The following is a 27,137-nucleotide window of genomic DNA, read 5'->3' on the forward strand; positions in this document are numbered from 1 at the left end:
TCTTCCTCCAGAATACAACAATAATTGAGGCTATCAATATTAACAGACGAGAATTCCATCAACATTTTACAATGCAGGTGTTTTTTTTTACGACCTAATGTAAAACGGAATGGTTCAACCCAGGTTGACCTGGTTGGGTAAGAACGCAAAGCTAGCATTAAGAGATATAATAAAAGAAACAACAACTATTCACCACATATCCAGGGTCCTCTACATGTAAATCATTCTGAGGTGAAATAGACCACATCAGAAGCATAGCTCTTATTAATAAAGGCTGGTTCTGCTGATTTGTTTTTGACTAAATTCCTTTGGCTTGAGGAGAGCAAACAAACAATGTAATCTAAATATGTCCCAGAACTTGAGCATAAAAACGCACAAACAAACACACACACAAACACACGCGCGCACACACACACACACACACACACACACACACACACACACACAGACACACACACACACACACACACACACACACACACACACACACACACACACACACACGCGCGCACACACACACACACACAAACACACACACACAAACACACACACGTACACACACACAGACAGATCTCACATATTTCTCATTGTTTTTGAGGCCGGATACAAATATATGACAAATATAAATATAGTGTGCTTGTGTGTTGTTGTTTTTTTTGAAGTGGCCTCAAATAACATTAGAAATATTGCCGGAGCATCTCGTGTTTCCCCTAAAGGGCTGCCATAATAGCAGCTGTGGTGGGCTGCCTAAGTAATTCCACTACTCTTTTGGGGCTGTGAAGAATGTGATGGTATATCCTCTGTTGAAGAGCAGATGGGAGATGCCCTTCTGACACACCACACACACACACACACACACACACACACACACACACACACACACACACACACACACACACACACACACGCACGCACGCACGCACACACACACACACACACACACACAAACACACTCACGGCTGTAAAGTGGGAGAGGGGAATGACCTGCAGTGGTCTGGAGTCTCTTGACCAAAGACGCCACAATATGTGAATAAGAGACCGACCCAGACAGTGGATGTGTGAGTCAGTGTTGATGCGGAAACGTATGCAGAATCGTGCGCACACGCAGGAAAGCCCACTCAACCAACAACACACAGACAGCCCTCTATCCCCTTCTCTCTCTCTTTTCACTTCTCTTTCTATTCACACACACACACACACACACACACACACACACACACACACACACACACACACACACACACACACACACACACACACACACACACACACACACACAACACACACACACACACACACACGCACGCACACGCACGCACGCATACACACACACACACACACACACACACACACACACACACACACACACACACACACACACACACACACACACACACACACACACACACACGCATACACATTAACAGAAACACATTATGCACTGGACCTCATTCACTTGGATTCAGTGTAAGAGTATGGAGAGGGGAGCCTGAGAAACATCCTCTTGCTCTACAGCAAGACATTCTTCAGGCTGGGTTACCCTGAGCCCATCATCACGCAATGCCATCCCCCCACTGAGGTTAACCACTGTTAGTTATTCTGCACTTACTGAGTGACATCCAAGAGACATAACAACAAGGCCAGACCACCGCAACTCTCAGGGTAGAGGAAGAGGAAAAAGCTGTCGGGAGCCCCCCATTGGAAAGAGCCCAGAATGTCACGTGAAAGGGCCGGGACAGAATTGAGGTACATGCACATTGTTGTGTTCACACTTCAACACTATTTTTCCAGGTCTTAAATAAAAGGATGTTTCTGTAACCGAAAGTTGGAGTTCAACATAGCAGGAGTTCAACATAGAACGCTTCAATGCAGGAGAACAATAGTGAGTCCTGAACCCTTCTGTCAACTCGTACTAAAATCCTCCTGTGCTCTAGAACATTTATCAGTTTTCTTTCATTTAATGACATTCATTAAACGATAGACCGGTCACTTTATGACAGCACGAGACAGAGAGAGAGACACCTGACCCTGGCTGTCCCAGGTAGCCTCCGTATTCCTAAAGCCCTGGCTTGCGGAACGCGAAAAATACTTGTCAGCACTGTGTGTGTGTTCGTCTCAGTCATTATGGTTGGAGTGTTTGAAGAGACCACGCCAGGCTCTTCTTAAAGCCCCAGATGAAAGGTGCTGGCCTGGGGCCCCAAATACCAGCAGCCCTGTCAACTGCTGGGTGACTGCGCTCCTTAAAAAGTGTAATTTCTTTTTTGCAACAGTCGACATAGAAACCCAAGAGAGGGCGGTTTGGCCAGGACCCAAACACATAAAGGGAGAACAAATTAGAGCGGGTATTAATGAGGCTCTGTGTGTATGTGTCTGGGTGTGTGTGTGTGTGTGTGTGTGTGTGTGTGTGTGTGTGTGTGTGTGTGTGTGTGTGTGTGTGTGTGTGTGTGTGGTGTGTGTGTGTGTGTGTGTGTGTGTGTGTGTGTGTGTGTGTGTGTGTGTGTGTGTGTGTGTGTGTGTGTGTTGTGTGTAGTTTGATTTAAATCCAAGGGGTCTATCGTCTGCTGACATTAACAAAAATGCTAACTGTGTGTGAGTGGGTCATAAATGTTTAACATGATCAGCTGATGGAAACATAGAGAGCTGAATGAACAACACATTTGTGCCACTTTTGCATACTGGTTTGGGGGCATGAAATCGACCATCAAATATTTATAAACAGTTCAGATCCGTGAACTGGTCATTGCTATGCTCTGATGACCCTGGTTCCCCTGGAACACGGTCTTCCTCCTTCCAGTCCAGTTATCATCTGAGGACATGAGAGAGAACGCTGGCACCAACTGAAGGCCTTTTAAACTTGAAACATTCAGCAATAAAGTGGTGGATTGTGTGCCATTCTAGTAATTGTTTTATGATAGACCCATAAATGCAAATCTGAAGTCATGCTCGAATGTTGGATAATATAGCGGGCTATTCAAATGTTGCAGGTTTCCATTAGATATAGGCTAACAGAACTGGAAGAGGGAGGTGTTGACGTAGATGTAGCAAAGGAACACAGGTCTCTTTGTGAATTAATGTATCCATGAAAGAGAAAGACAACAAATGCAACTATGTCACCAATACTCTTCCCTCCTTCCAAGGGAGCGGCACCAACAGAACAAAACAAGGAACCTTGAAGCCATCTGTAATCATACCATCCTACTCTATCCTATACCAATCTGGCCACACCAGTGTTCCCAGAATGGCGGTTGTTCCCCCAGTTCTTAAACAGGAAGAGGTGGACAAACCACTGGGGAGATTTGAAGGGACACAGAGGGGAGAAAGCAAAAATGACGAAACACTGTGCATTACGGCGGACCAGATGGTTGGTTTTGTAGCACCACTACATCAGGACAATTACATGGAAACTATGACATCATCACTGCACTCTTGTTGTTCCCGTCTAACCAGACAATAAATGTATGTGGTCAAAGGTCCATTTGTCAAGTAAAACGTACTTGACAAAAAGCTGAGGGGTGTGTGAGGGGAGGAAAATTGTCTGAAAGAACAAAGATTTGTCAAGGCTTCCTATCCATGCGACTGTAAAAGGTGAAACCGTGCTGACAAAGAGCTTTAACCATCAAGTTTGACCTTCCCCGGCCTGCACAGAAAATGAGACGGGTAATGACACCCCTGGAAGATAGGATCTTTAAAGAAAGGAGTCAGGCCCCCAGGGTGTATAAATGGTAAACAGGCAATATGGCCCAGAATACTGTTCTTTGATCCTCCACCTTTTTAAATGGAAAGTGGCTAGATTGATTCCAGTGCTTCTCAAGCTTTAATCCAATGTATTCATGGAGGCCAAGATCCACACAAGCCACACTGAATCAATTATACTGTTGGAATAAATTCTTTATTCATTATCTTTAATGTACAAAGGCCAAACGTAAGGGAAACTCAATATAGAAATGTATTCGTTGGAAGACAAAAAAACCAAACAAATTCCATATGAGATGTTGATGTCTAATTTCTGAGAACATCACAAAAATAACCTTCATGAAAGCATAAAAACACAGCTTTTCATCAATCATAGAAAACTGGAACAGGAATAAAATAACTTATTTACAGTAACATAAGATGGACAACATCATCAACAACAAAAAATCTTTCTCACTAATAAACCTAAACTAGACCCCCTGAACTGTTCAATTTACCAATTAGATGCATGCAGGGCTGCATAACCCACCGACATCTTTATGCCTGCAACAACAGCTAATACAGTACAGTGTTTGACACAAGTCTACTGTCAGACAGCTTCCGTGCATACCCATGTATTTTTGCAGTAAATTTAGTTTAACTTTCATTCATTTTCAATGCATTGTGATATTGCACAGGCCCTGAATCCCAGTGTTAGTATTTTATCTAAAGAATTAGAATTTGATTCTATGGCAAATCCCAGCTCTACCGTGAAGGATCAAGTGTCGATGTGGCTTATCAGCAGGGCCACACCTGCATTTGGTTGGACACACTTTTGGATTACATGCTTTTTAAATAATTGGCATAGGATATGCCTTCTGCAAAATATACTTTTTTAAACAAATCAAGTTAGTAAAAATAATTAAAGTTTGTAAATGTACATCATATGATAATACTATACTTGAATCACTGGCATAACCCCAAGCTGTCTAATTTCTCATTCGTTAAAGTTTTTACATCGTTCTCCTAATAGCTAATGAACATGTTTTCTGCAAAATACTTTTTTTGGTTTTATCGTATTACCAAACACCTAAACACAAACATCAAATTTGAAAAGTGTTGTTAAAATAGGTTGATGTTCAAATATGAAAGCACAGAGTGACTGAATTGAAATCTGCAACGACAACAACAACAACAACAACAAAGGTTTCAGTAGCATGTACAAGTGTGCTAGCCCAGACATGAAGGAATATAAAGAAATAACTCATCCAAAACCTCCTCCCCTATTGTGTAGCTCATTATGATACAATGATTGTTGATGATTTATGAATTTAATTATATAGTGTATGGCGGGAATGACAGGAGAAAATAGGCTACAATAACTACTATGAATGGAAGTGGTGTTTGGCCCTTACAAGGTATTTTCTTAGGCAAAAAGAAACTTTGAAACAATGCTGCAATTATATGCCATTAAACATAAAGGGGTTATTACTTTTTTACATAACCTCCACAGTGGGTTTTTCATACTAAATATAGCTACCAAGCACACAATACCTACTTACAATGAAATAATAGTAGTTTAACGAAACACCAAAGGATAATCGTTGGGAAGAGCAATACAATGGCTTTGTAAAACATGTTGCTGTATCCAAGAAAAAGGGCTAAAAAATATAGAAAAATTACTTGAAATTGTCAAACTAGAGTTTAACGCTGTAGTGATTTGGATTGCCTTCATGGCATCAGGGTAACAGAAGGACCAACATGTCCTGGCGGGTAGTACTTTGCTTTGACCCTGAGGCTGTCCTCACTGTGTGTGGACTCTAAATGACTATAGCTGTTAGACTATAAAAATGTTGTAAAAGCTATTGTAAAGGATAATTGTGTGCCTGACAACAAATGCCCTCTGAAACTCTTAAAATAGCAGTACAAATATAACACATGTAACCATGTTAGGTCCCACTGGGTTATTTTCCCACATTTTCTCTTCGTTATCCAGGATAGGTAGTTTAGCATAGTATTTTCTTATGATCACTATTAGTTTAGCAGTCTTTACTTTTAGATAGGGTGTGGATTTCCGGTTGTTGTTTTGGCCTGGGCCATCCCAAAGTTTATTTGGCTTCCCTCCTGAATCCTTGTTTTAAAGTAAAACACTTATCTTTCACCTTAACTGGTTTCTGCCTTATTTACGTTTGAGTTATCATTTTAGGTAATGTGTTACCACCCCCTTTTCCCCTCTACCCATTTAGGGGTCATTACAAAGCACAAGCAAGCAAATATTAATTGTGACAATTCTACTATGATAATTTTTTCTTCTTTGTCACAATAAAAAGACAACCTTTTCCTGTACATTTGCCTTGAAGCTACGTGGTATGGTATCTAGCAATTACATTTTTTTTTTTCAAATCTATCCATTTATAAATGTTACTATAAAAAACGTCCAACAAAATCATGAAGATTGATAATGTGCATTCTAGCCTGGGGTGTCGAAGGGTCTAGCTGCAGATCATCTGTGACACAGCTCTAGCACTGAAACAACTACCAGCCCCACACTGCTGATCTCAGACCCTGGTATCGGAAAATATCCCCCCCATAAATATCTATGATATACTGGACAGAAGAAAAACTTCAATTGAAAATAAAATTGGCTTATTGGAAATGAGCTGGATCGACCCGACCGATGCCGATAGGCCACCAATAAAGCAAGGACTCTTTCCCCTACTAGCTGAGCAGGTACATCTCATGGAGGAGCAATAGGACTACTTAAAACTACTCTAGGGTTTTGCCGCCCTCTAGGGCTGAGAGACGGCAGGTCGGAGGAGAAGTAGGTAGAGTTATGGTTCCACGTCGTCGACGCAACGCAATGACCACGCAGACGCTTTGACGCAGTCGTGAACCTGTTTTGGTTCTGCGTTGGGGTTACTATAGCGAATCTATCGCCCCCTGACGCAAGGTCACAATTTTGGGAGGCGCACGTCCGGACCTTGCGGTGGACGCAAAGAGGGTCGGCAAGGACGTAATGGGTCCGTGAACCCCCTTGCGTTGCGTCGACGTCAACCATAACTCAACCTTATTGTGTGTGTGTGTGTGTGTGTGTGTGTGTGTGTGTGTGTGTGTGTGTGTGTGTGTGTTTGTGTGTGTGTGTGTGTGGGGGGGGGGCGACGACTACTCATTGCAGCCCAGCAGCTCCATGCGCAGAGTGATGCGCTCGTGCCACGCCCACGGGACCACCCGCACAAAGCGTGCGTAGAAGGGCGGCTCGAAGGCGTTGTTCTTGTGGACGTTGTTGTCACTGTTGCCCTGGAAGATCTGGACACAAGAGGCAGAGCCAACACACTTAATACAGAGGAAGCCCCTGGACCATAAGCACTCACTCACCTCCACCTCGACATGTACTACATGGAAAACCTGGTTTTCCTGCTGTTACATTCCATTGGAGTCCAGTCAGAGCGGTTACAGACTCTGATTTGATTACTCGATGTGGCGTGCATTTCTGGACATCCGAGCCCAGATGGCAGGTAAGCCGATTATTGGATTGCAATGACAGCAATCAAGTTAGCATGACGATAAATGGTTCCAGGTGGAATGTTCCAGGAGTATGACCCCTGTATGCAGGCTACGCTGTCAACAACCCTATGCTTTTTTAACAACTGTATGTTCACAAGCACACACACACACACACACACACACACACACACACACACACACACACACACACACACACACAAACACTCTACCATGTCTGTCTTGGCGGTGTCATCCTTGACCGTGGCCCAGGACTGGCCGTCGTTGCTGTAGGATACCTTGAAGGCGGTGACGAACTGCACGGAGCCAAAGTCCTTGGCTCCCTGGGTGATGATGCCCGTGACCCTCTTGGGAGACTCCAGGTCCACCTGACGACACGGATCAAACCATCACACGTTCCTCAAACGTTCCTCACACTTTCCTTACTCTGTTTACAAGAAGGTGGTTACGCGATTGGCTCTCAGGTATGTGCCCAGGGCATGCATTTGGATGGGATCCAAGTGGGAAGATTTTAAGAGATTGTTATTGGGATGATAAGCTCAACATGGCTCACAGAAACTTATCTTAAAGATCCCCCTCTCATGAAAATAACCAGTGATTGACTTGTCCTTGTGGTATTTAGGTTCAAACATAAGTCAGTTCAAGTGCGAAATAAGCTGTCAACAGCATAGACGGGCAGCTTTGAAACCAAAGTATAGCAAAAGCTAGTCTCCAAATCTGACTATAGATTAATATTTAAAGTATGTTGGCAGTTAAGCTCCAATCTGGGTTAACGGGTCATTTTACTTTCCATCGCGTCATATTTGTTTAAAGACAAATCATGTTGCTGGAGCCAGGGATCTGTAAGCCTGTAATTGGTGTAAACAAAATTGTCTGGCACTAGCAAACAGTCAAAAGACTCTGAATAAATCTCCACTGGCCACTGTAGAAATACAGAAATATACTTCATTAAGCTTCAGCACAATATCTCCGTCACAAAACAATTGCCGGTGTGCTTCGATAACATAATAGGATCGCTGGATGTGAGTTTAACCAACGACGAGCTCTGAAACCCAGATTCAGAAAGCCTGAACACCCCCTGCTATTGGCCGTGCGTCTGAAATGTGCCTCAGTTGGGCCCTTCTTGCGTGCAGAATGTGGCCGTGCATGGGGCCTCCAGCGCTCTGTACCTGCAGCCACTCGGAGCGGTTGTTGCTGGCTGCGGCCCAGGCGTTGGTCTTGCCCTGCTTGTCCAGCCGGGCGTAGTGCGGCTGCCAGGAGAAGGCCTCGATGCCCCAGGTCCGGAACACGCTGGAGGCCGTGATCTGGCGGTCCGACACCAACCGGGACCGGATCCCCAGCGACTCGGAACAACCTGTTGTGTTTGAAGACACTACTGAGGTGAGGGCCGAGAAAAAGAGACACAGACACACAGACACACAGACAGACAGACACACACACAGACACATACAAAGACGGACAGACGGAAACAAGGACCAAAAGGAAGGATGGGTGACAAACAAAGAAAAGAGAGAATATGATAGGCAGGAGGGTGCCAAGGAAGGGCAGCCAATGACATTGAGGCAGAGCACAGACATGACGACATGGAACACTTAATGGGAGGTAAGTAATTTAAGGTAAAGTGAGGCCAGAGATTGTGGGAGACTTTGAACATAACCTTGGATTATAATAAAGATGGGCAGGGTAAAACATGGAGTCTTCTGAATAGACTCTTGCTTCTTAGAAAGGTCATCCGATATAAATCACCAGTATGTACTAATATTCAGGCCTGGGAACCAAGGTGACACAAGGCAGTATCACCCGGAGAGATTCCGGGTTTGCTCAGATAGACAAGGCACATATACGGTTTGTTCAGGGAAAGATTACGCCCCTGATGTGAAGAGTCTGCACAGTTTTCTTCAGGCCTAATAACAAGATGTGATGATGAAACATGCTTGACAGTGTTTGATACAAAGTAAGAGAATGTTCGGACATGTTATTGATAAGTTAAGATGATGAAACATGGCACATATCCCAGAATAACGAAAACAACGGAATTTGGTTGGTGGCAAATTGACCGCAACTGTGAGCATGCATGGTCATTGTTGATAACAACCCTGCATTGGAGCTTATGGGAGGAATCACAGGAGCAAGGATAGAAAAACTGGAACTGGAATAGCAGGCGTTCTGCAGACCAGCTCGGCTTTTGTATTACTTTCTTAAAATAAATGTCCTCAACTCTATTCAGCTGTTTCTTGATCTTTTTCCTTGTTGTAGAATTTAAGTGCTGTTCTTTCCCAACAAGATGGAGATGAAGATTTCCAAAGCGCACTTGACAAATCAAGAATTTTGTGTTGACTCAATCACATTAGTTGTGAATTGCTTGACACGATGCGCACACATTTTGTAAAATCATCACTTCACAACCATGATCATCCATCTATGTATAATAGTTATTCTAGTGAACTGAAATCCCGTCAGTCCCGACTGTACACACTATTCTTTACATGAGAGACACATTCTCCCATGTCAAACGAGTTCACAAACAGAACCATTTCCACACCGCCGCACAGAGAGCTCAGCATGCCAGACGCTGGCGGAACAGACACAACGTGGTCACCAGCAAGAGACAGACGTGCAGATGGGGGAAATCCCAGCCCCGTATTGAGGCCAGCCAGCCTCCAAGAGCCACGCTGGCAGGCCTTGAAGGAGACAACGAGGTGGATAAACACGAGTGGCGTACGAGCGACCGCTAAACATCACCCTGGCCCTGCCAGGGAGGGGGAGGCCATATTTTGATAACCATGACTAACACTATTCGCCGTCCAAATAAACACATGCGTTCATTCGCAGCTGACGTATCCCCTGCCAATATTACCCTGGTGCATTCACTCCCATATGGTCTTAGTAAAGATCCATGGATCCCGTTGGAAGAGGTTCACACATGACACTTGTAATGGGGGAAACAGGGATGTTGTTGTGTGTGTGTTTTTCAGTGTCAGTGGGAGTATAAAAGAAAATGCATTGAGATCCAAATGAACAACTTTATTCAGTATCTGAGAATAAATAAACCCTTTGTATATATATATAGGCTGCACGTGTGCACAAGACTTACCATTGGAAAAAAAAGGGTATTGATATCCAACTTAATGACTTCATTCAGTTACTGGGTATAAATAAAACTGAATGCATACAAAGTGTGTGTGTGTGTGTGTGTGTGTGTGTGTGTGTGTGTGTGTGTGTGTGTGTGTGTGTGTGTGTGTGTGTGTGTGTGTGTGTGCGTGCGCGTACCATTGAGCTCACAGCCCACCAGCTCCATACGCAGGGTGCACGCCTTGCGGCACACCACAGGGATGATGCGGAGGAAGCGAGCGATGATGGGCGGGTCGAACAGATTGGTCTTGGTGCTGTCGTTGTCCACGTTCCCCATGAACACCTGACCAAAACACAGCAGGGACAAAGTATTTGTCCTGAAACCCAATATTAATTAAAGCTTCGTTCAGTTGTAGTTGTGGGACTGCACACGCATCCTAGTATAGACCTCTTCAACCGAGCGCGTGTCTTGGTGCCCCCCCCTAGTGGCTCGTCTGGAAGTGGTCTTGTTGCTGGTCAAAAACTCCCCATAGAGGTGGTTCGCTTCTCTTTGTCATTTATTAGTATTTGAAAACGGTTGTGAGATTGCGATGCAAAGAGAGATGTCGCTCCATCTTAACATAGTTAAATGTTTTTCTGAAACCATTCATATAAATGTAATGAAGTATTTATGATGGTATAATCCCAATCTAATCCCAGGCCGTCTTTGTGTGAGGCGGTGCACTCACATGGTCCTTCCGGTCGGCGCCCTGCTTGTACACGGTGTACACGCGTCCGTCCAGGCTGGACGCCACCTTGAAGGCCTTGATGTACTCCGCCGTCCCCATCCGGCTGGCGCCCTGACTCACCATGCCCGTGAACCGCATCGTCCTCTGCATGTTGACCTGTAACCATGGCAACACACACACACACACACACACACACACCCACAGCTGGCAGAATCAGCGCCAGAACCCCAAGCTCCAACACTCAAAGATCTCCTTGGTTACGTCCACAATTGATCTAGTCGCGAGCGGGCGACTAGATGGATGAAGTGACGGGAACGCTGACATTTTCGTAAAATGGTAACCAAGGAAAAGTGAAGATAACTTAAAAAACTAAGTTTTCACAAACATACATGAACATAGGTGCAACTGTCCATGCAACGTTGATCCCACTCCCTAAATGAAACATGAACCATCACTCCCTAACTACATTCAGAGAGCCCATTTGAACCCAGAGGCGTTGCGGCTAAACAGGTCGAGCAGTGGCCCACAGAGGGTCTTTTGGATCAGGGTCGGGGCTCTCCCTCACCTCGATCCAGGGGTTCCTGTCGTGCGCGGCGGCGGTCCAGGCGTTCACCAGGCCCTTGCGGTTGAGGCGGGCCAGCTCGGGGCCCCAGCGCTGCAGGCCCAGGATCCCGTAGTAGACCGAGGAGGCGGAGATCTGGGACTCAGCGATGCCCCCTCCCTCCATGCCCAGCAGGGACACACAGCCTGGGGGGGAGCCGGGGGGGGGGGGGGGGGGGGGGGCAGCAGGTTGAACTGGGAGGTAGTCTATAGTCTACACTGTGATAATACACCGTGTTAAAAAATACGCTGACAGCTCTATAGGTTCTTGTAGCTTTTTAGATACAGTGTAACAAAAAAATGATAATATCTATTAGTAATAGATTCCTCTGATACAAGCTCTAAAAAGGCTACCTATTGGTCAATCAAATCCTGAATATATTAAATCATATCTCCTTTTTTGAAAGCAAACATACCATTCCAATTAAAGTAAACCAGTATATTTGAGCAATGCAGAATACAGCCACATGTTCAGTTTACACTAATACTTGGCGTTTGTTCTATATCTTAAGATTTAGATCGATTATATTAAGTAAGAAAAACAATTTTTAAAAGATTTACCCTAGTCCAACCATCATTCTCCACCTACGCGTGCGCACAGGCACACAGGCACACAGGCACACTGGCACACTGGCACACTGGCACACTGGCACACACACACACACACACACACACACACACACTTACGGAGATGGCACTGTTTGCCCACGTAAGGGGAAGGGCACTGGCAGACAAAGTCCCCTTCAAGGTCACGACAGGATCCACCATTTTTGCAAGGCTTGGCAGCGCACTCATTAACATCTAGGGGTAAAAGATGGGGATGTCAGTGATACAGAGTCATCTTCCGCTCTCATCTCACAGTCAGTCCGGACTCCACTGTTAGAGAAATCATGGTCATGCGTGACATAAGGAGGTTGGTTAGTTAGTGAGTAAGTTGCGGTCATGCAACACAACACTAGAGGAGCGGACGGCAGAATGGTCAGAGGAGCTGTTGGCTGAGTGAATGGCAGCTAGCAAACATCATCATCAACAAATAGTTCAACTTTAAGTGGAAGAATGAAGGGTGTTTTGGGAAACAAATTGTCCATTTGTGGAATTTGTTATGTGCTGAAGAAAATCTGGTAAATATTAATAATTGTTAATTGCTTGGAACAATAATGCCTAAAAGTAAAGCAATATTTAAGCAAAGACTCTACAAAGAAATTCAAATTCAGACTCAAATGACATGCAGTTCACTATACATCCGCTAGATGGCCCCGTTTATCAAGTTGGGGCAGAGCAACGTTAAAAAGAAAACACTCATCAACATCCAAGTGGAATCGGTACAAACCAAAGCACTTCATCTGTCGCCCACAATGAGTGGCAGCATGACTGAATAGCCTTTTAATACATACTATATTTCCTGTTTACCAGGCAAGGAACACACCATTACTGAGTTATATTTTTAGCATAGGAACACAACATAAACATGTAGGCGGATAAGATTAGATGCATTTCTCATGGTGATTAGGGTTGTTGAAGAGAGTGCAAACACACAGACTCAGCCAGCACATGTGTAGAGTGTCTATCGGGCTCACTCTCAAATCCCCAGATACTCATGGTCCACAAATAGCTTAGGGACCTCTCCCTTTTCATATGTTCACAAATCAAGTTCTCTCATTAGTTGTTCAGTTTAGTCGTTTTCTAATTGGAAAGTTCCTGTTTACATGTCCATGCAACATTTCTAGATACCATCGTGACACAAGGTTTAATTAATAGGTGTTATGCTACTATAATAAACATAAAACACTCCCATGTAAAAATGACACACACACACACACACACACACACACACACACACACACACACACACACACACACACACACACACACACACACACACACACACACACACACACACACACACACATAATTGATAACAGACACACTGAAGGATTGGTTATCAGGATGACCCTATATCCAGACCTTATTCCATTGAGTGGAGCACCCAAGAGGGTACACCGGGACCCTAACACTCCACTGAGTGGAGAACCAAAGGGGATCCACCAGGACCCTAAGGCCCAATCCCATTTCTACCCCTTACCCCTTCAAAACAAGGGGGAGGGGTAAGGGGAAGGGGTAAGGGGAAGAAATGGGATTGGGCCTTACACTCCATTGAGTGGAGAACCCAAGGAGGATTCCATGAGGACCACGCTAAGGAGGGGACAGGCGGTGTAAAGGCCAGTGCACAAGTGGAGTGCTATGCTGGGGGCCGGGTATACCACCTGGGTCGCCTTCTATGCTAAAAATAGAGTTATGTAAGGCACCCTAAGGTGCTCTTGGTAACCGCATCTTGGTCTCCGCATCGATGCCTCATGTGGCATTTCACGATAAAAAAATAAAAGGTAAACAAGCCATTTATTTATTTTAATAACTTGATTTAAATAACTACCATGTCCCACTGTGATGATTATGTGATTGTTTAGTTATACATTAACGATCAACGATAATTATAATAGTGACATAATTTCAATGGTTAATTCATTATATTATAATCAATACTAACATTTCAAATGAATCCAATTTACCTCACCTCAATAACCCACCCTCCACTAAACCCTTATGTCGATAGATCACTAAGCCAAATCAAATCAATATTATAAGACTGATGATCCATGTAATATTACCTTGAATAAGTAACGTTTCACAGCAATCAGCAGACTGATTGCTGACAAAACATTTTGTATACAGACTGCACAGGCTGAAGTAGACCAAGCTGTTCCACTTGTGTGTCCTTTGGAGAGCCAAACCCAATACCGTAACTCATTCAGCAGTTTGTATACAGCTCCATTTCCACCGGGTGTCAATATGAGCCAGTGTCTCAGCATGAAACACAGAGAAAAACCAATAACGGGCTCACTGGGCCGGGTCTAAAAACTGGGCCTTCATCGATACAATACAAGGGGTCAGCAGCCTCTGCATGAGTCAATCAGCAGATCTGATGAGCCCAGGATCTGGGCCACAGTCAGCAGGACTTTAGCCCTGGGTAGATAGAAGCATGGCTACATCCAGAGGCTGTTTTAGCCATCGATAGATAGAAGGCCTGGCTACATCCAGAGGCTACTTTAGCCCTGGTAGATAGAAGGCCTGGCTACATCCAGAGGCTACTTTAGCCCTGGTAGATAGAAGGCCTGGCTACATCCAGAGGCTGTTTTAGCCCTGGATAGATAGATAGAAGGCCTGGCTACATCCAGAGGCTACTTTAGCCCTGGATAGATAGATAGAAGGCCTGGCTACATCCAGAGGCTGTTTTAGCCATCGATAGATAGAAGGCATGGCTACATCCAGAGGCTGTTTTAGCCATCGATAGATAGAAGGCCTGGCTACATCCAGAGGCTACTTTAGCCCTGGTAGATAGAAGGCCTGGCTACATCCAGAGGCTACTTTAGCCCTGGTAGATAGAAGGCCTGGTTACATCCAGAGGCTACTTTAGCCCTGGGTAGATAGAAGCATGGCTACATCCAGAGGCTGTTTTAGCCATCGATAGATAGAAGGCATGGCTACATCCAGAGGCTACTTTAGCCCTGGGTAGATAGAAGCATGGCTACATCCAGAGGCTGTTTTAGCCCTGGGTAGATAGAAGGCCTGGCTACATCCAGAGGCTCCTGTAACCAGGCAGTGCTGAGGGACTAGGGAGTGTGATGTTTAAGGTGCTCATTATTAAGATCATGAGTCAAAAATGATAGAATCTGATACCTCTTCCTTTTTTTTATAGCAATAGCAATGTGCATATGTATCAGTTTTAAATAATTGGTCATGGAGGGGTTCTTCCTCTGTTAAAAATGGAAGTAGCCTTTTGTTGCCATGGTGAAATTAACCGGCAGTAGAGTTGCCACTCAAGACCAAAGGATTATTTATATGAAACGAGACGTGTGCGGAGTGGAGTGGGTTGTTGTGTTAATGAAGCGGTGAATTGACTGGAAGTACCGCTCTAAACCTACCCAGCATCCAGAGTAGTGTAGTGTAGTAGAACAGTCTTTAATCCCTTCTACTTTGTGCATAGTTCACCTGTTCAAACTCGCACACAACGTCTAACTGATCACTGTTTTGATTGTTTTTTTGTTTTGTTTTGTCTTGTTTTTGTTTTATTTATTTCTTATTGCTTATGTTTATTTAATTATTTATTTATTTTTCCACAATGTCTTGTTTTTTAAAAAATGTATGATGACTATATGCTCTGTAAGGTGACCTTGGGTGTCTTGAAAGGCGCCTCTAAATTAAATGTATTATTATTATTATTATTATTATTATAGTGACTGGCAACGTCCAAGAGAATATGTGACATCATATCCTGTGTACTGGAGCATTCTCATTCCTGCCTGAGGTCAAAATGTAATTTAAAAGAATGACACCAGGAACATGTAAAATGAAACACCATTGTACAGAGGTTTCCTGTGCCTCACGTAAGGCACTGGATAATGGGTTTTTCTGCAGGTCAACAATAAACAAATTGTGAACAGCTGTATAGGCTGCATCATTATGTGACAGCTTTGATTTGTGTGAAAATAAGGCCAATATATACTTTGCTACAAAGTTTTCATCATCTCAAGATGGTAATCACACTCACACACACACTCACACACACGTACACACACACGTACACACACACACGCACACACACACACACACACACACACACACACACACACACACACACACACACACACACACACACACACACACACACACACACACACAAAAAGGGGTATGAAGCCTAGTCTGCACACATCACCACATCCTGGGAGGGATTTAATAACTACTGGAGAAAAACAACTCCACGCACGTACAGATGCACGCACGCACATACACAAACAAGCACAATGACTAACCGATAAACACATTTCAGCTTTAATCGATTCGGAAAATCTAGGATTAAGTGAGAAGAATAGGCAAAACTAAAAGTCCTTCATGCCAAGGAACTTTCCAGCAATCTGCTTTGGCCCAGACTAGAGGAAATGCCATGAATATCTCTCCTTCTCCCTATTGCAGCTCTCTCATATATTGCCACTTTCCAACAGTTTCCCTTGATCTCTCTCCCGACCTTCCCTCCGCTCTCTGGGCTATTTCACCTGGCGGTTAGGTGCGCTGCAGTGAGGCTTGAAGAGGTACAGTGACATTGTAGGGAGGGCACACCTAAATCCTCTAATGCGCATCATCAGAGTCCTATTCTCTGCCCAGCAACGGCAGAGGCACTGACGTTGCAGGCGCTCTGTGCAGGCGGACAATTTCCGTTGGCTGGGCCAGCGTCGAGGGATAAGCTGTATGCATGCTCTTTGCATACGTGTGGATGAAAAGGAGCGAGAGAGAGTGTGCGCTGCCAGCCCCCCGGCTCAGCGAGTTAAGTAAATGAGCGTTTAAACGGCGCTACGCCTCCAGAGGCTAGGCCACAAACAGAAGAGTAGCCGTCCAGCTACAACCACCAAAGGGGATCCGGCCACTCTCTCTCTCTTTCTTAAAAAAGAAACACTTTTGTGTTTCTTTTTTAAAATGGCTCCAAAAAATATAACCCATCCATCCGGAAATACTTACTCTCCTTATTGGACTATCAACCAACACACACACACACACACACACACACACACACACACACACACACACACACACACACACACACACACACACACACACACACACACACACACACACACACACACACACACACACACACACACACACACACACACACCAATTACAGAGCTGTCCTAACACAGGCATTAGTAAATGAGAAGATGCACCTCTCTCCAGTGCCAGCATTTATAGGGCTCAGTGCCAGACAAATAGACGCATAGAACAGCTCAAAGGACTGGTCCTCTTTCTGGCAGCGTTGGCATGCGTCCCTATACGTGGGATCTTTATACACAGGGTCTGTGTACGCATTTATGGGATATTAGAAGCTAAGTTGTACGAAAGGTCTCTGAGGGTCTCTGAAAGGCAGTGCTCGCCTCGCAACAGAGAATCGGGGGATCTTAACCAGCGTTAACATGGGCTGTGGATCGCCCAATTCAATTCAAGGACAGTATGACGCTACCAAAGAGAGTACATTTCTCAATGACGGAGGTTGTAGGAGTCGAGGGGTTAATGTGGAAATATTCAGGTTGTTAACACTATCTCCAACAAACTTTGGCCTTGACCGAGGGTATGAGGGCGTGCATGCTGCCCTGTGCAGATTAGTGTGTGTCTGCGTCTGTGAGTATGTTTGTTGCACATTCCTCTGCCCCCGCATGCAGGCTAGAGAAGAGTCAGTGAGCACCTGGATCCAAGAAAGGGATAAGAGTCCAGGCTGAACACACACACACAGCGTCTCCAGTGCCCCTTGTCTGTCTATTGTTCTAATGTTACAAGTTACCTTTTTTCACATTCAGGTCTGCTCCTTTGACTCCTAGGGTAAGAAAAAGCACACACACATAAAACACAAATCATACATTTCTTAAAGCCCCCCTACCCCGCCACTGCCACCAGGCCTGTTCAATCAGGGCCTTTGTGTTCATTTGGCAACTCTTTTCACCGCCTTCCCCTTCCATAGCTGCGGCCATCTGTCAGCCCTCAGTATGTACGGGGCTCGAAGGCATTTTGGACGAACGCGTTGAACACATGCTCCCGAGCATTTTCCTCTTTCAGACTCAACGGCACTCACTCTCAACTGGACATGAGCAGAGACACAGTCCTTCGAAAAGAAGGCAGCTGTTAACAGGGCTCCTAATATCAAGCAGAATATGCGGCCTGAGCTGTCTCCCCTACAGCTAACATAACCACTACATTTGGCGGACAGCTGAAGCTACTGCCTAAGTGCCAACATCGAGTAGAGGGACTCTCAGTAGTAGTCCTCTCCTGTCAGGGTTTCTCGTTGTGTGGTTGGTACCTCCATATTTAGGAGCTGGTGTGAAGTAGAATTCATTGTGCGAGAAGAGAATTTGAATCTGGCCTCACTACCTCTCCCCTAGCTCGAGAACTCATCAGGAGGTACATTTCACCCAAAAGGCACATTGGAAGAGAAACTAATGGAATAACTAAAAATAGTATAAAATGTTATGCATATTGCAAAGCTGGAAACATGGAAACATTTAGTGTAGCCTGGAGGATTAATGTATAAACAGGAAGAGGGGGAAAAGGCCACGATAAAACAAATTCCAATAGATCTGCTGACGGGTTCTGCTAAAGCAGTCAACACATGATGAGCTTTCAGAAAGCGCATGACGGCCGAGTGCCAGCGAAAAGACGAGAGTTCAGCGCTTTTAACTCATAAACATCATCCTAAGCTGGCAGCTGATTAGACGCTCCTAAAGGCTCAGCGTCAACCGTCCACCGATGTAACTGTTTGAACTTTGCTTGAAGCCTTAAGTTGGAAGAATCAGAGCTGTCTCCTACACCCGGTGCAGCGTTCAACACCAGGTTGGGCTTCAACGCGCCAAAGGAACACATTGGCAACGCTGGCAATGCCGACGCTGAGAGCTCATCATGTGTAAACGGCCCTGACGCGAACGAGCGTGGAAGAGGGGATCAGGAGGGGCTTACTGTTCTGGCAGTGCACGCCCTCGAAGCCCAGCTGGCACTCGCAGACGTACTCGCTGAACACGTCCCCTCGCCGCGTGTGGCCCGTCGCAACGCAGACGCCGTCGTTTGTGCACGGGTTGGGGTTGCACGGCCCTGTGGTTGGAGATGGAGAGAAGCGCCGGATGAATGTCTATCCCCTAAATCATTGCAATAAATATACGGACCAATCATATTTATACTTGAGGAGTAGACACTAGATCATCTTTAAATCATAGAGCCTCACAACTGATACACAACATTGTAGGTACAAATCATAGAACCTCAAAGCAGATGACATCGTTTTACATTGGAGTTTCGATGTCCGTGGTCTTACCGGTCTCCGTCTCGTTGCAGGTGTCTCCGGTGAACCCATCGGGGCAGATACAGATGAAGGGCTCGCCTGAACCCGTCACACAGATTCCTCCGTTACTGCACTTGTTCACCACGCAGTAGTCACCTGGGGACATCAGGTGAGATCAGATATCAATACTTCCCCAATCTAAAAATCATATAGATATACATAAATAACTTTACGTCTATATCTATATACAGTATATCATTCAAAAAATTGCATGTGTGGGCTCTGTCCCTCAAAGTCATTGTTGAGTGGTTGATCTCTGTTTCAGACATCAACTAATGCCCCTCCAGATTGGAGAATGTGATGGAAAATCGACATGTTGTTACGTTTTTGGTCTATCTATGAACTTAAGTTTTGTTACTATTTTGTGTGATGCATATATTGCCTGCCTTCTACTCTCCTTGTGGGTCATTTAAAGTGTGAACCTTCGAGGGTCGTGTGATGCATTTTATTGCCTGCCTGTTCCTATGTTTTCGTGTGTTGTAAATCATCTTCCATGCAATCCTTTGATGTATGGGCCTGTTCCTCGACCCCCTGGCTAGCGTCAACGAAGACAGAGGGTTACATGGCACGGCCGCCACCCCCTCCAATGGCATCCAGGGGAGCTTCAATTGTAAAGATTACCATCTGGTAAACAAAGGCTTTTGGTTTATTGGGGGACACACCCCCTCCAGAACCCAACTCAAGTGAATAAGAACTCACGACTCGGAACAATCGGGGGACATCTCCCGAGCGTACCTTTAGAGTATGAAGTAACACGCAAAGAGAAGCTCCCATCTGAGGCCTCAGATTATTGTAATGTTTGCCTGTTATGTTGTTTGTTGATGCATGTTGTGATGTATCTTTGTTCGTACTTTTCTTACAAATATATATGACCACCAATTGTCTACAGTATCGTGTGCTTTTTGCATCTAAATATCTCATCTGTCTTAGACGCAAACTCTGATAGAGAAATTGCCACAGCAAGAAGTTCTGCCTAGCCGGTAAACAACTCTCTAACTAGGGCATCTCAAACAGTATCTGCCTTTGTAAGTGTCTTCAAAAGGGGCAAGGAGATTTCACACGAGCCATCTTCCTATTAAGGAAAAACTAAAAACAAACAGTGCAGCAAAACGTGTGCTGCACTGCTTGCGTCCGTCGTCCTGTGAACCATGAAGTGCTACAAATGGGTGTCAATCACCACCTCGCATCACATCCCGTAACACATCCTCTGAAATATTGATGGGGTGACTCTGTGCTGGATGAACCAGTGAAACACCTGATCGCTGCCTCTGCTAGAGAACCCTGTTTCAACTCATGGTTTCTGAACAATAGCCCTTTCTTACCAAAAACACAACATCTGAACACTCACCATGCTATCTCACTTTCTGTGTCATAGTCTCGCACACACAGACCGACAAACACTTGTTTCCCTCTTAATACTGCTAAACCAGACAATATTAGCAACATGATATAATGATCATCCAATAATAACCATTACGGACTCTTCCCACTATTTAAAAAAGATTGTATTTATTCAGAATTAAAAAAATGAATGTTAATAGAAGGTTGCAACAACATTTCAATTTGTTTAACGTTGTCCTTTTGACCCGGTTTGGTCACTGAACAGAGGCAGAATTCATGCACCTTTGTTCTAAAACCAGTGCAATCTTTGCCATTTTATTTACAGTGTCAATGCATTGGTTTATTTGTGCTGCATCAAATATTTCAACCGTATCAGCTTATGTCTATGTGTTCTAATAAGGTGAATTCAAAAACCACAAAGCATTGGAACCCTGGCAAATGAGGTTGGGGCATCTGATTTTACAGTCCAAAGATCACCCAGCTAGGCGTTTGTATCATGGTGATCCTGAAAAGGGGAATATTATATATAATTTTCAGTAGTTAGTTAGTAGTAGTTAAGGAAGAGAGCTGCTGGATACCAGGGATCTCCTAACTGATTATGTGGAAACTGGAAATAAAGTCTGGCACGTATTTGGTTTCAGATCAACTTTTCAGTAATATTAAAAATGCAAGTTTAATTTCACTAAACATTTATGGCTACAGTTCCCACACTGTTTACAGTCAATAAGAGGTGGACAGCACTGTTTGCGGTCGGAAGTGCATAATCTGTACACCAGCTGACTAAGCAACAATGAGCCATTTCACACAAAACAGACACTGGGCCTTTCCAGTAACACCTCTCGGATGCCCAGTCTGGCAGTCTCTAAGCCATCAGGGTCAAAGGGAAATGGTGGCTGATATGTGCAGGTACAGGCAATATAACATTTGCCTTGGAGAGAGACAGCCCTTGCACAATAATATTATATTTAGTTACACAACGAAAACATATGATAATAAAAGTGATATTTCGAAAGGGACTGAAAAGAGTAATAAAACACCAGGAATGAGAACAGAAAAGGGTTTCACCCAAGATAGCCTTGCCTCTCTAAATATTTCGAATTGTAGTATACACTAGCATATTAATCCTAGTACTTCAATGATAAAACCTTGGGTTCTAGTAAAGATAACAATTGCAACAACATGCACAACATGTTTTGCCAGAAGTTGAGGAATTTGGCCATTTTCCATCCCTTATGATTTGACTGATTGTACACGAAGTACAGCGTTGGCTTCCCAAGTCTGAAATTGGCACCTTAAGAATTATAATGTTGGCCTTCAAAATAGAATAGGTGGTTGGTGGTGGCTGTTGTTGGCTCCTCTGGTATCAACCGACCTCAACCATACAGTAAAAGTGGATTTGTAGCGCAGATAAGTAATGTTTTGAAGAGTCAGTGGTAATACTAATAGGATAACAGGCCCGGGTATTTTGGTATAAGTTCAGCGGGACTAAAATGCCACACTTCCTTATCTAGTATACCCACAAGGCCACCTCCAGATGTACAGCATACTGGTGCTTACTGCTCGCTTGGGCAAGAAACTTTTGAATATCAATATACATGTGCGTACATGTGCGTGCATCAGAAATCTATTTCCACATTCTGAGTGGCTCTGTGATCGAGCAAAGTCATGGTTCCAGCCAACATGTCTACCTATCCTTTTAGTGGCCATTTATCCATCTGTCCTGCTCAGAGAACAAATTAACCGCCTGTAAAATAGGTGAACTCCAACTCACACACACGTTATACATCCCAGGGTAGTTGAATAGACTCAGTGGTAGTTGAACCAACTAAATTAAATTCCCCAAGGACAACCATTCTCTGTACTTACTCAAAAGTACTTTTATGTATCAAGAGAATAGTCTGTGGAACAGAAGCAAGTGTATCCTAACTGTGTAATCTGTGGTGGTTGAAGAGGAGTTGGGCTGTGGACCAGAATTGCTTTCGGAAACATTAGTGCGGAGGGCGACACTGCAAGACCGTGGTCGAATAAAAGCCTTTTGGGAAAAAACGACATGTCATAATCCGTTTGTCTGTTTAAACTAGAACTAAATAAATGACCCATTTAATACAAATAAGTGAGGATGCTTTTAAGGCAGAATCGTGCAAACAGAATCCTGTGCTGTACCACAATGTGAGTCTACCCATGACCATCTAGTTACACATGTGACAACCTTATTTTAGATACGTGGATGGGTTAGTTTCAGGGAAACTTTGGCTGCTGTTCTGGCTTTCCGTTATTGTGTAATGCTGAATTACCCATAAAAACTAATGACTTATCTGGATAACAGTTGACCAAGTCAGACGAGTCCTTGCATGCCTTTGCCTCTTTGTTTTGGAATATTAAGTGTCTCAACATGTAGGCTTCGAACTAAATCCATCTTACAATAAATGCAATACAACAAGACCAACAAGTTTACGATGGTTCGGTTGATGTGCACCTGCAAACTAGAGATTGTCTATTTATCTTAAATGGATAAACCTGTATTGCTACGCCGACTAAATTGGACAATTGGAAGGGCACAATAAACTAACAGCAGTTGCCTAGCATTTAAGGCTATTATCTTTTTCCCTCCATTTTTAACATAGTAATTACAATTTAACTAGTTTCTGCTGTGTTCTGAATACAGCTTTGATTACATCAACCATTATGAATCTGCTCGTTCAGCACCTACTGGGCTCCTTACCATCGGCAAAAGGAAGACGCCAGAGAGCGTAGGGTTAGTGGTGGCTTAAAGCACTATGTGTTTGTGTGCATAATCTATATAGGATAGACAAAAAAATGATTTGAATCTATGATTGTGCTTGAACACTGCCATTATGTCAGTTCCGAATTGAAACCGAATCAGTTGTGAGACATAAGCAGTGCTGTAATGTCCATGTGTCTCTGCCTCTGATTGAGTGCAACTATAGTGGAGTCATGTTGGTATGGGCTCACCAGTACCACAGGCCATTGTGCTGGTGTATGTCATTATGAGTCATGAACCCATGCCTTTACCCATGATTCCCAGGCCCAAGAATGAGGTCCAAATACCAGTCAGAAAATACACCGCAGCAGCCACCTAATGACTCTGTTTTTGCAATCCAAAGTCTGGCCCTGGCATCCCAATATATTTTTTTTACCATTGTACTTGAAGGATGCTGTACCGGAACTGGCATTGTGAAAATAGGAAGTCAACACTACTCTGTAATGTACACCCTGCATTGTAACATTTCAATGAACAAAGTAACCACATCATATCTCTTATATCTCTTATGTCACATAAACATCACCTTCTAGCCAATATAATATAGGCAGGCAATTTCTTGTTGTGCATAAAATAACTCAAATGTTATCAAAACTGAAACCTTATTAAAATATGCTTAATAAATCTTTATTTCTCAACCTGAATTATATATAGAATATATTGAGGTTGGTCCTCTATATTTAGGTTCCCTTGCTGCCCCTTGTCAGTTATTGTGGTTTCTGCCTATGGTCTACACTACACTGTATTTATTTTGAATATTAGTATACTTCTTTTATACATGCTTCTGTGTGTTTCAGCTCTGTGTTTGGGTTCACCATCTGTTCCAAGACTAACAGTTAGCAGGTGCTTCCGAATCCATCCGAGAAGATCAGCCAGCAGGCGGGTGCCCTGAGCCAAGGTGGAAAGACAAGGCTACACAACTCCCTGGTAACTATCCTTCAGGGGCCACTGTTTACATGAAGATCATAAACTACAACCATGCTGACTAGGCTGCGGAGCTGCCTCAGGACACGGGCGGAAGGGGAGGGAGGGGCTATCGGGACACTTGGCAAACCTTGTCTCGAGATAGGTTGGCAGCTTGGCCTTAATCAGTAGGAATTACAACAAAATTATTTCAAGGAGAATTAGAATCAAGGTTTGATGACACATCTTTTTGGCCTTGACAGTGCTGGGAGTACACTCTGTGGACAATATCTGTGGATATGTACCCTTTCCTGTTTTCATTTAAAATAGTTCATTATAAAGTGGTAAAATGGTAAGAAGGGTATAGTAAAAAAAAAAAGGAGCTTGATATAGTTTAGTATAGGCTCTGAAATCATCTCTTATTAGGGAAATATTTGGCAAAGTAAATCATCAATTATCTGAAACAAGAAAAGTGCAACCACCTCCTTGTGAAGAGCTATATATGTATGTAAGGGCAAAATTATCCCTGTGTGTGTCTTAACATATGCAGATATGGTTATGTCAGCAGTCACATGTGTATGCCATCCAACTGAGTGAACATCTCTCTCTCTCTCTATCTCTCTTTTTCTCTTTCCCTCACTCTCTCTCTTTATCCTTCCCTCTCCTCTCCCCCCCCCCCCCCCCCCCCCCCACCTTCTTATTCTTCAGACCACCTTAGAAGTGCGAAGCCAGGAGTATTCAGTAATCTGCTAGTACAACTTTAAAGCCACCATCTGCCACAAAGAATAAACAACAAAACCAAAGCCTAAAAATAAACTGTGGACCGTCATAAAGATGACCCAGGGCTGTATAGGTAGTCCATAATCTTCTGACTTGGCATGGTGTGTGTGTATGTGTGTGCAAGAACACAAGGATAGGCCATGTCACAACCATATTCTCTACACCACGTCATTGGAATTCAAAGCTGGTCAAATCTGTTTAAGAAAATCAACGTGTATTTTCCTCTGTGGGCTGGAATTGGCAGGACTGCTCCATGACTCAGGGACCATCACTGACAGATGGTGCAGCCAGTTTTTTTTTTAGGGTTAATGACAAAAACACATGGATGAAATCGAAATACATTTACCTAAAGAGGGCGTAACATACAGGATTTCTTTTTTCCAATTGTGTTTGTTCACACACAATTTGGGAATGTATCTTGTATAGCCCTAGTTTAAATTCACTGCCTCTAGTGCTGCATCCGTCTCGCTATGATTACATGGACAGATCATGACTTCTTGTTAGTGAAAGGAAGTTGACAATTTGGCATTTTAACTCCATTTCCGAAATGTGACTCAACTAACGGTGAGCTACACGCCTTTGACGCCTGGTACTACCAGCCCCAGACATTACAGTACTTACATGTTTATCCAGACCGTAAATTTGGTAGGTTTGTTATCATATGCCCTGTATTAAGAACATATAGACTAGAATTATACGTTATGAATTCTCGCTGTAATCAACATTTGTAAGGCAACTTAATTAAAATATAATTTTGACCAAATGTTCTTGGTAGTTTTGTCTATAAAGGTGTTATAGACAAAAGGCCTACCACTTTTTCAGGTCATATCTGTACTTTAAATGCTTTCAACGATTTGTAAAAAGGTCTTCTGAGTATTTAAGGTAGGAAAATAAGCTTTACTGTTCATACAGACAAAATAAGTTACCGTCGTAGCCCGCCTTCTGGGTTGTCTGAAAGCAGCACACCGAGTGTCTAGTGGGGCACCATTGTCCGCTGCCCTAGATGGATTGCGTGCAGCGCGCGGATGCAAACAAAGTCAATTGCCTTTGGCAAGAGCCACAACAGTTAAGAATAATGGACCGTGTGCCTAATAGTTGTGAGAGAGCACTTTGCGCTAAATTACCCGAGGGAATACAGGGCGGCGATAAACACGGCGTATGACACATTAGCCTATATTACGCATGTCTGGGTACCTCGAGAGAGAAAAACAAACTAAAGATCTGAATCAGTAGGATACTAATTTCTTTTTGACTCCTTAGAGATTTAGCCTTCTTACTTTTTGGGCAGAAAATGGCTCTGCTTGCTATTCATTCGGAGCAATAGACTACATCTAGTTTAGTCCTTGCAGAAAGGGAATTTAATTCCAGTACCGAAGTTAACCAAGAAGCAATGAGCACCGATCCCAATGAGCAACGTGGTTTGGAACAACAAAATGTAAACAAAGAAGCAACTTACCGTTCACAGTGGAAATGGCACCGAAAACCAAAGAAACTGCGAAAAGTGGCAAATAAAGTGAAAAACACGATAGTGTCTTCATTGTTGCTGTCCTGAAGACCTTAATAAAAAAGTATTTTTGTACAGCCAAAGACGTGGGACAGTAACTGCTCTCTGTGCGATGCCGTTGCAGCTTTAAGTGTTAGAGCCTACACTGGGAATATGGCAAGCAACAGCAGCACGTGTACCACAGTGGTGAACCAATCATATCGCCCTTTATAATTGTAACCCCTCCCCTCTCAGGGTGTGACTTCAAAGGGATATAATAATAGCGACACAGCAAAAGGCTTTGGTGGATTCCAAGGTGTTAGT

At 43.8% G+C, this 27,137-nt stretch overlaps 1 protein-coding gene across 4 annotated transcripts; it reads right to left on the reverse strand.

Moving 5' to 3' along the window:
• Positions 1–3,870: 3,870 nt before the first annotated feature.
• On the reverse strand, positions 3,871–26,998 carry LOC115551031 (lactadherin). Of its 4 annotated transcripts, none has more exons than XM_030366524.1 (11): positions 26,787–26,998; positions 19,498–19,620; positions 19,146–19,277; positions 17,980–18,012; positions 12,282–12,395; positions 11,560–11,741; positions 10,995–11,150; positions 10,465–10,609; positions 8,364–8,569; positions 7,407–7,562; positions 3,871–6,978 (listed from the first exon to the last, which is right to left on the reverse strand). In XM_030366524.1, exons 1-11 carry the CDS (start codon positions 26,866–26,868, stop codon positions 6,835–6,837), a joined length of 1,473 nt encoding a protein of 490 aa, XP_030222384.1. In that variant the 5' UTR covers positions 26,869–26,998; the 3' UTR covers positions 3,871–6,834. The 4 variants fall into 4 exon arrangements, with proteins under 4 accessions (XP_030222384.1, XP_030222385.1, XP_030222386.1 ...); XM_030366525.1 differs by having other exon boundaries at positions 8,364–8,548; positions 26,787–26,997; XM_030366526.1 differs by lacking the exon at positions 17,980–18,012.
• Positions 26,999–27,137: the final 139 nt, after the last annotated feature.

The sequence above is a fragment of the Gadus morhua genome, chromosome 9 (assembly GCF_902167405.1).
Source record: "Gadus morhua chromosome 9, gadMor3.0, whole genome shotgun sequence".
NCBI classification, from domain to species: domain Eukaryota; kingdom Metazoa; phylum Chordata; class Actinopteri; order Gadiformes; family Gadidae; genus Gadus; species Gadus morhua.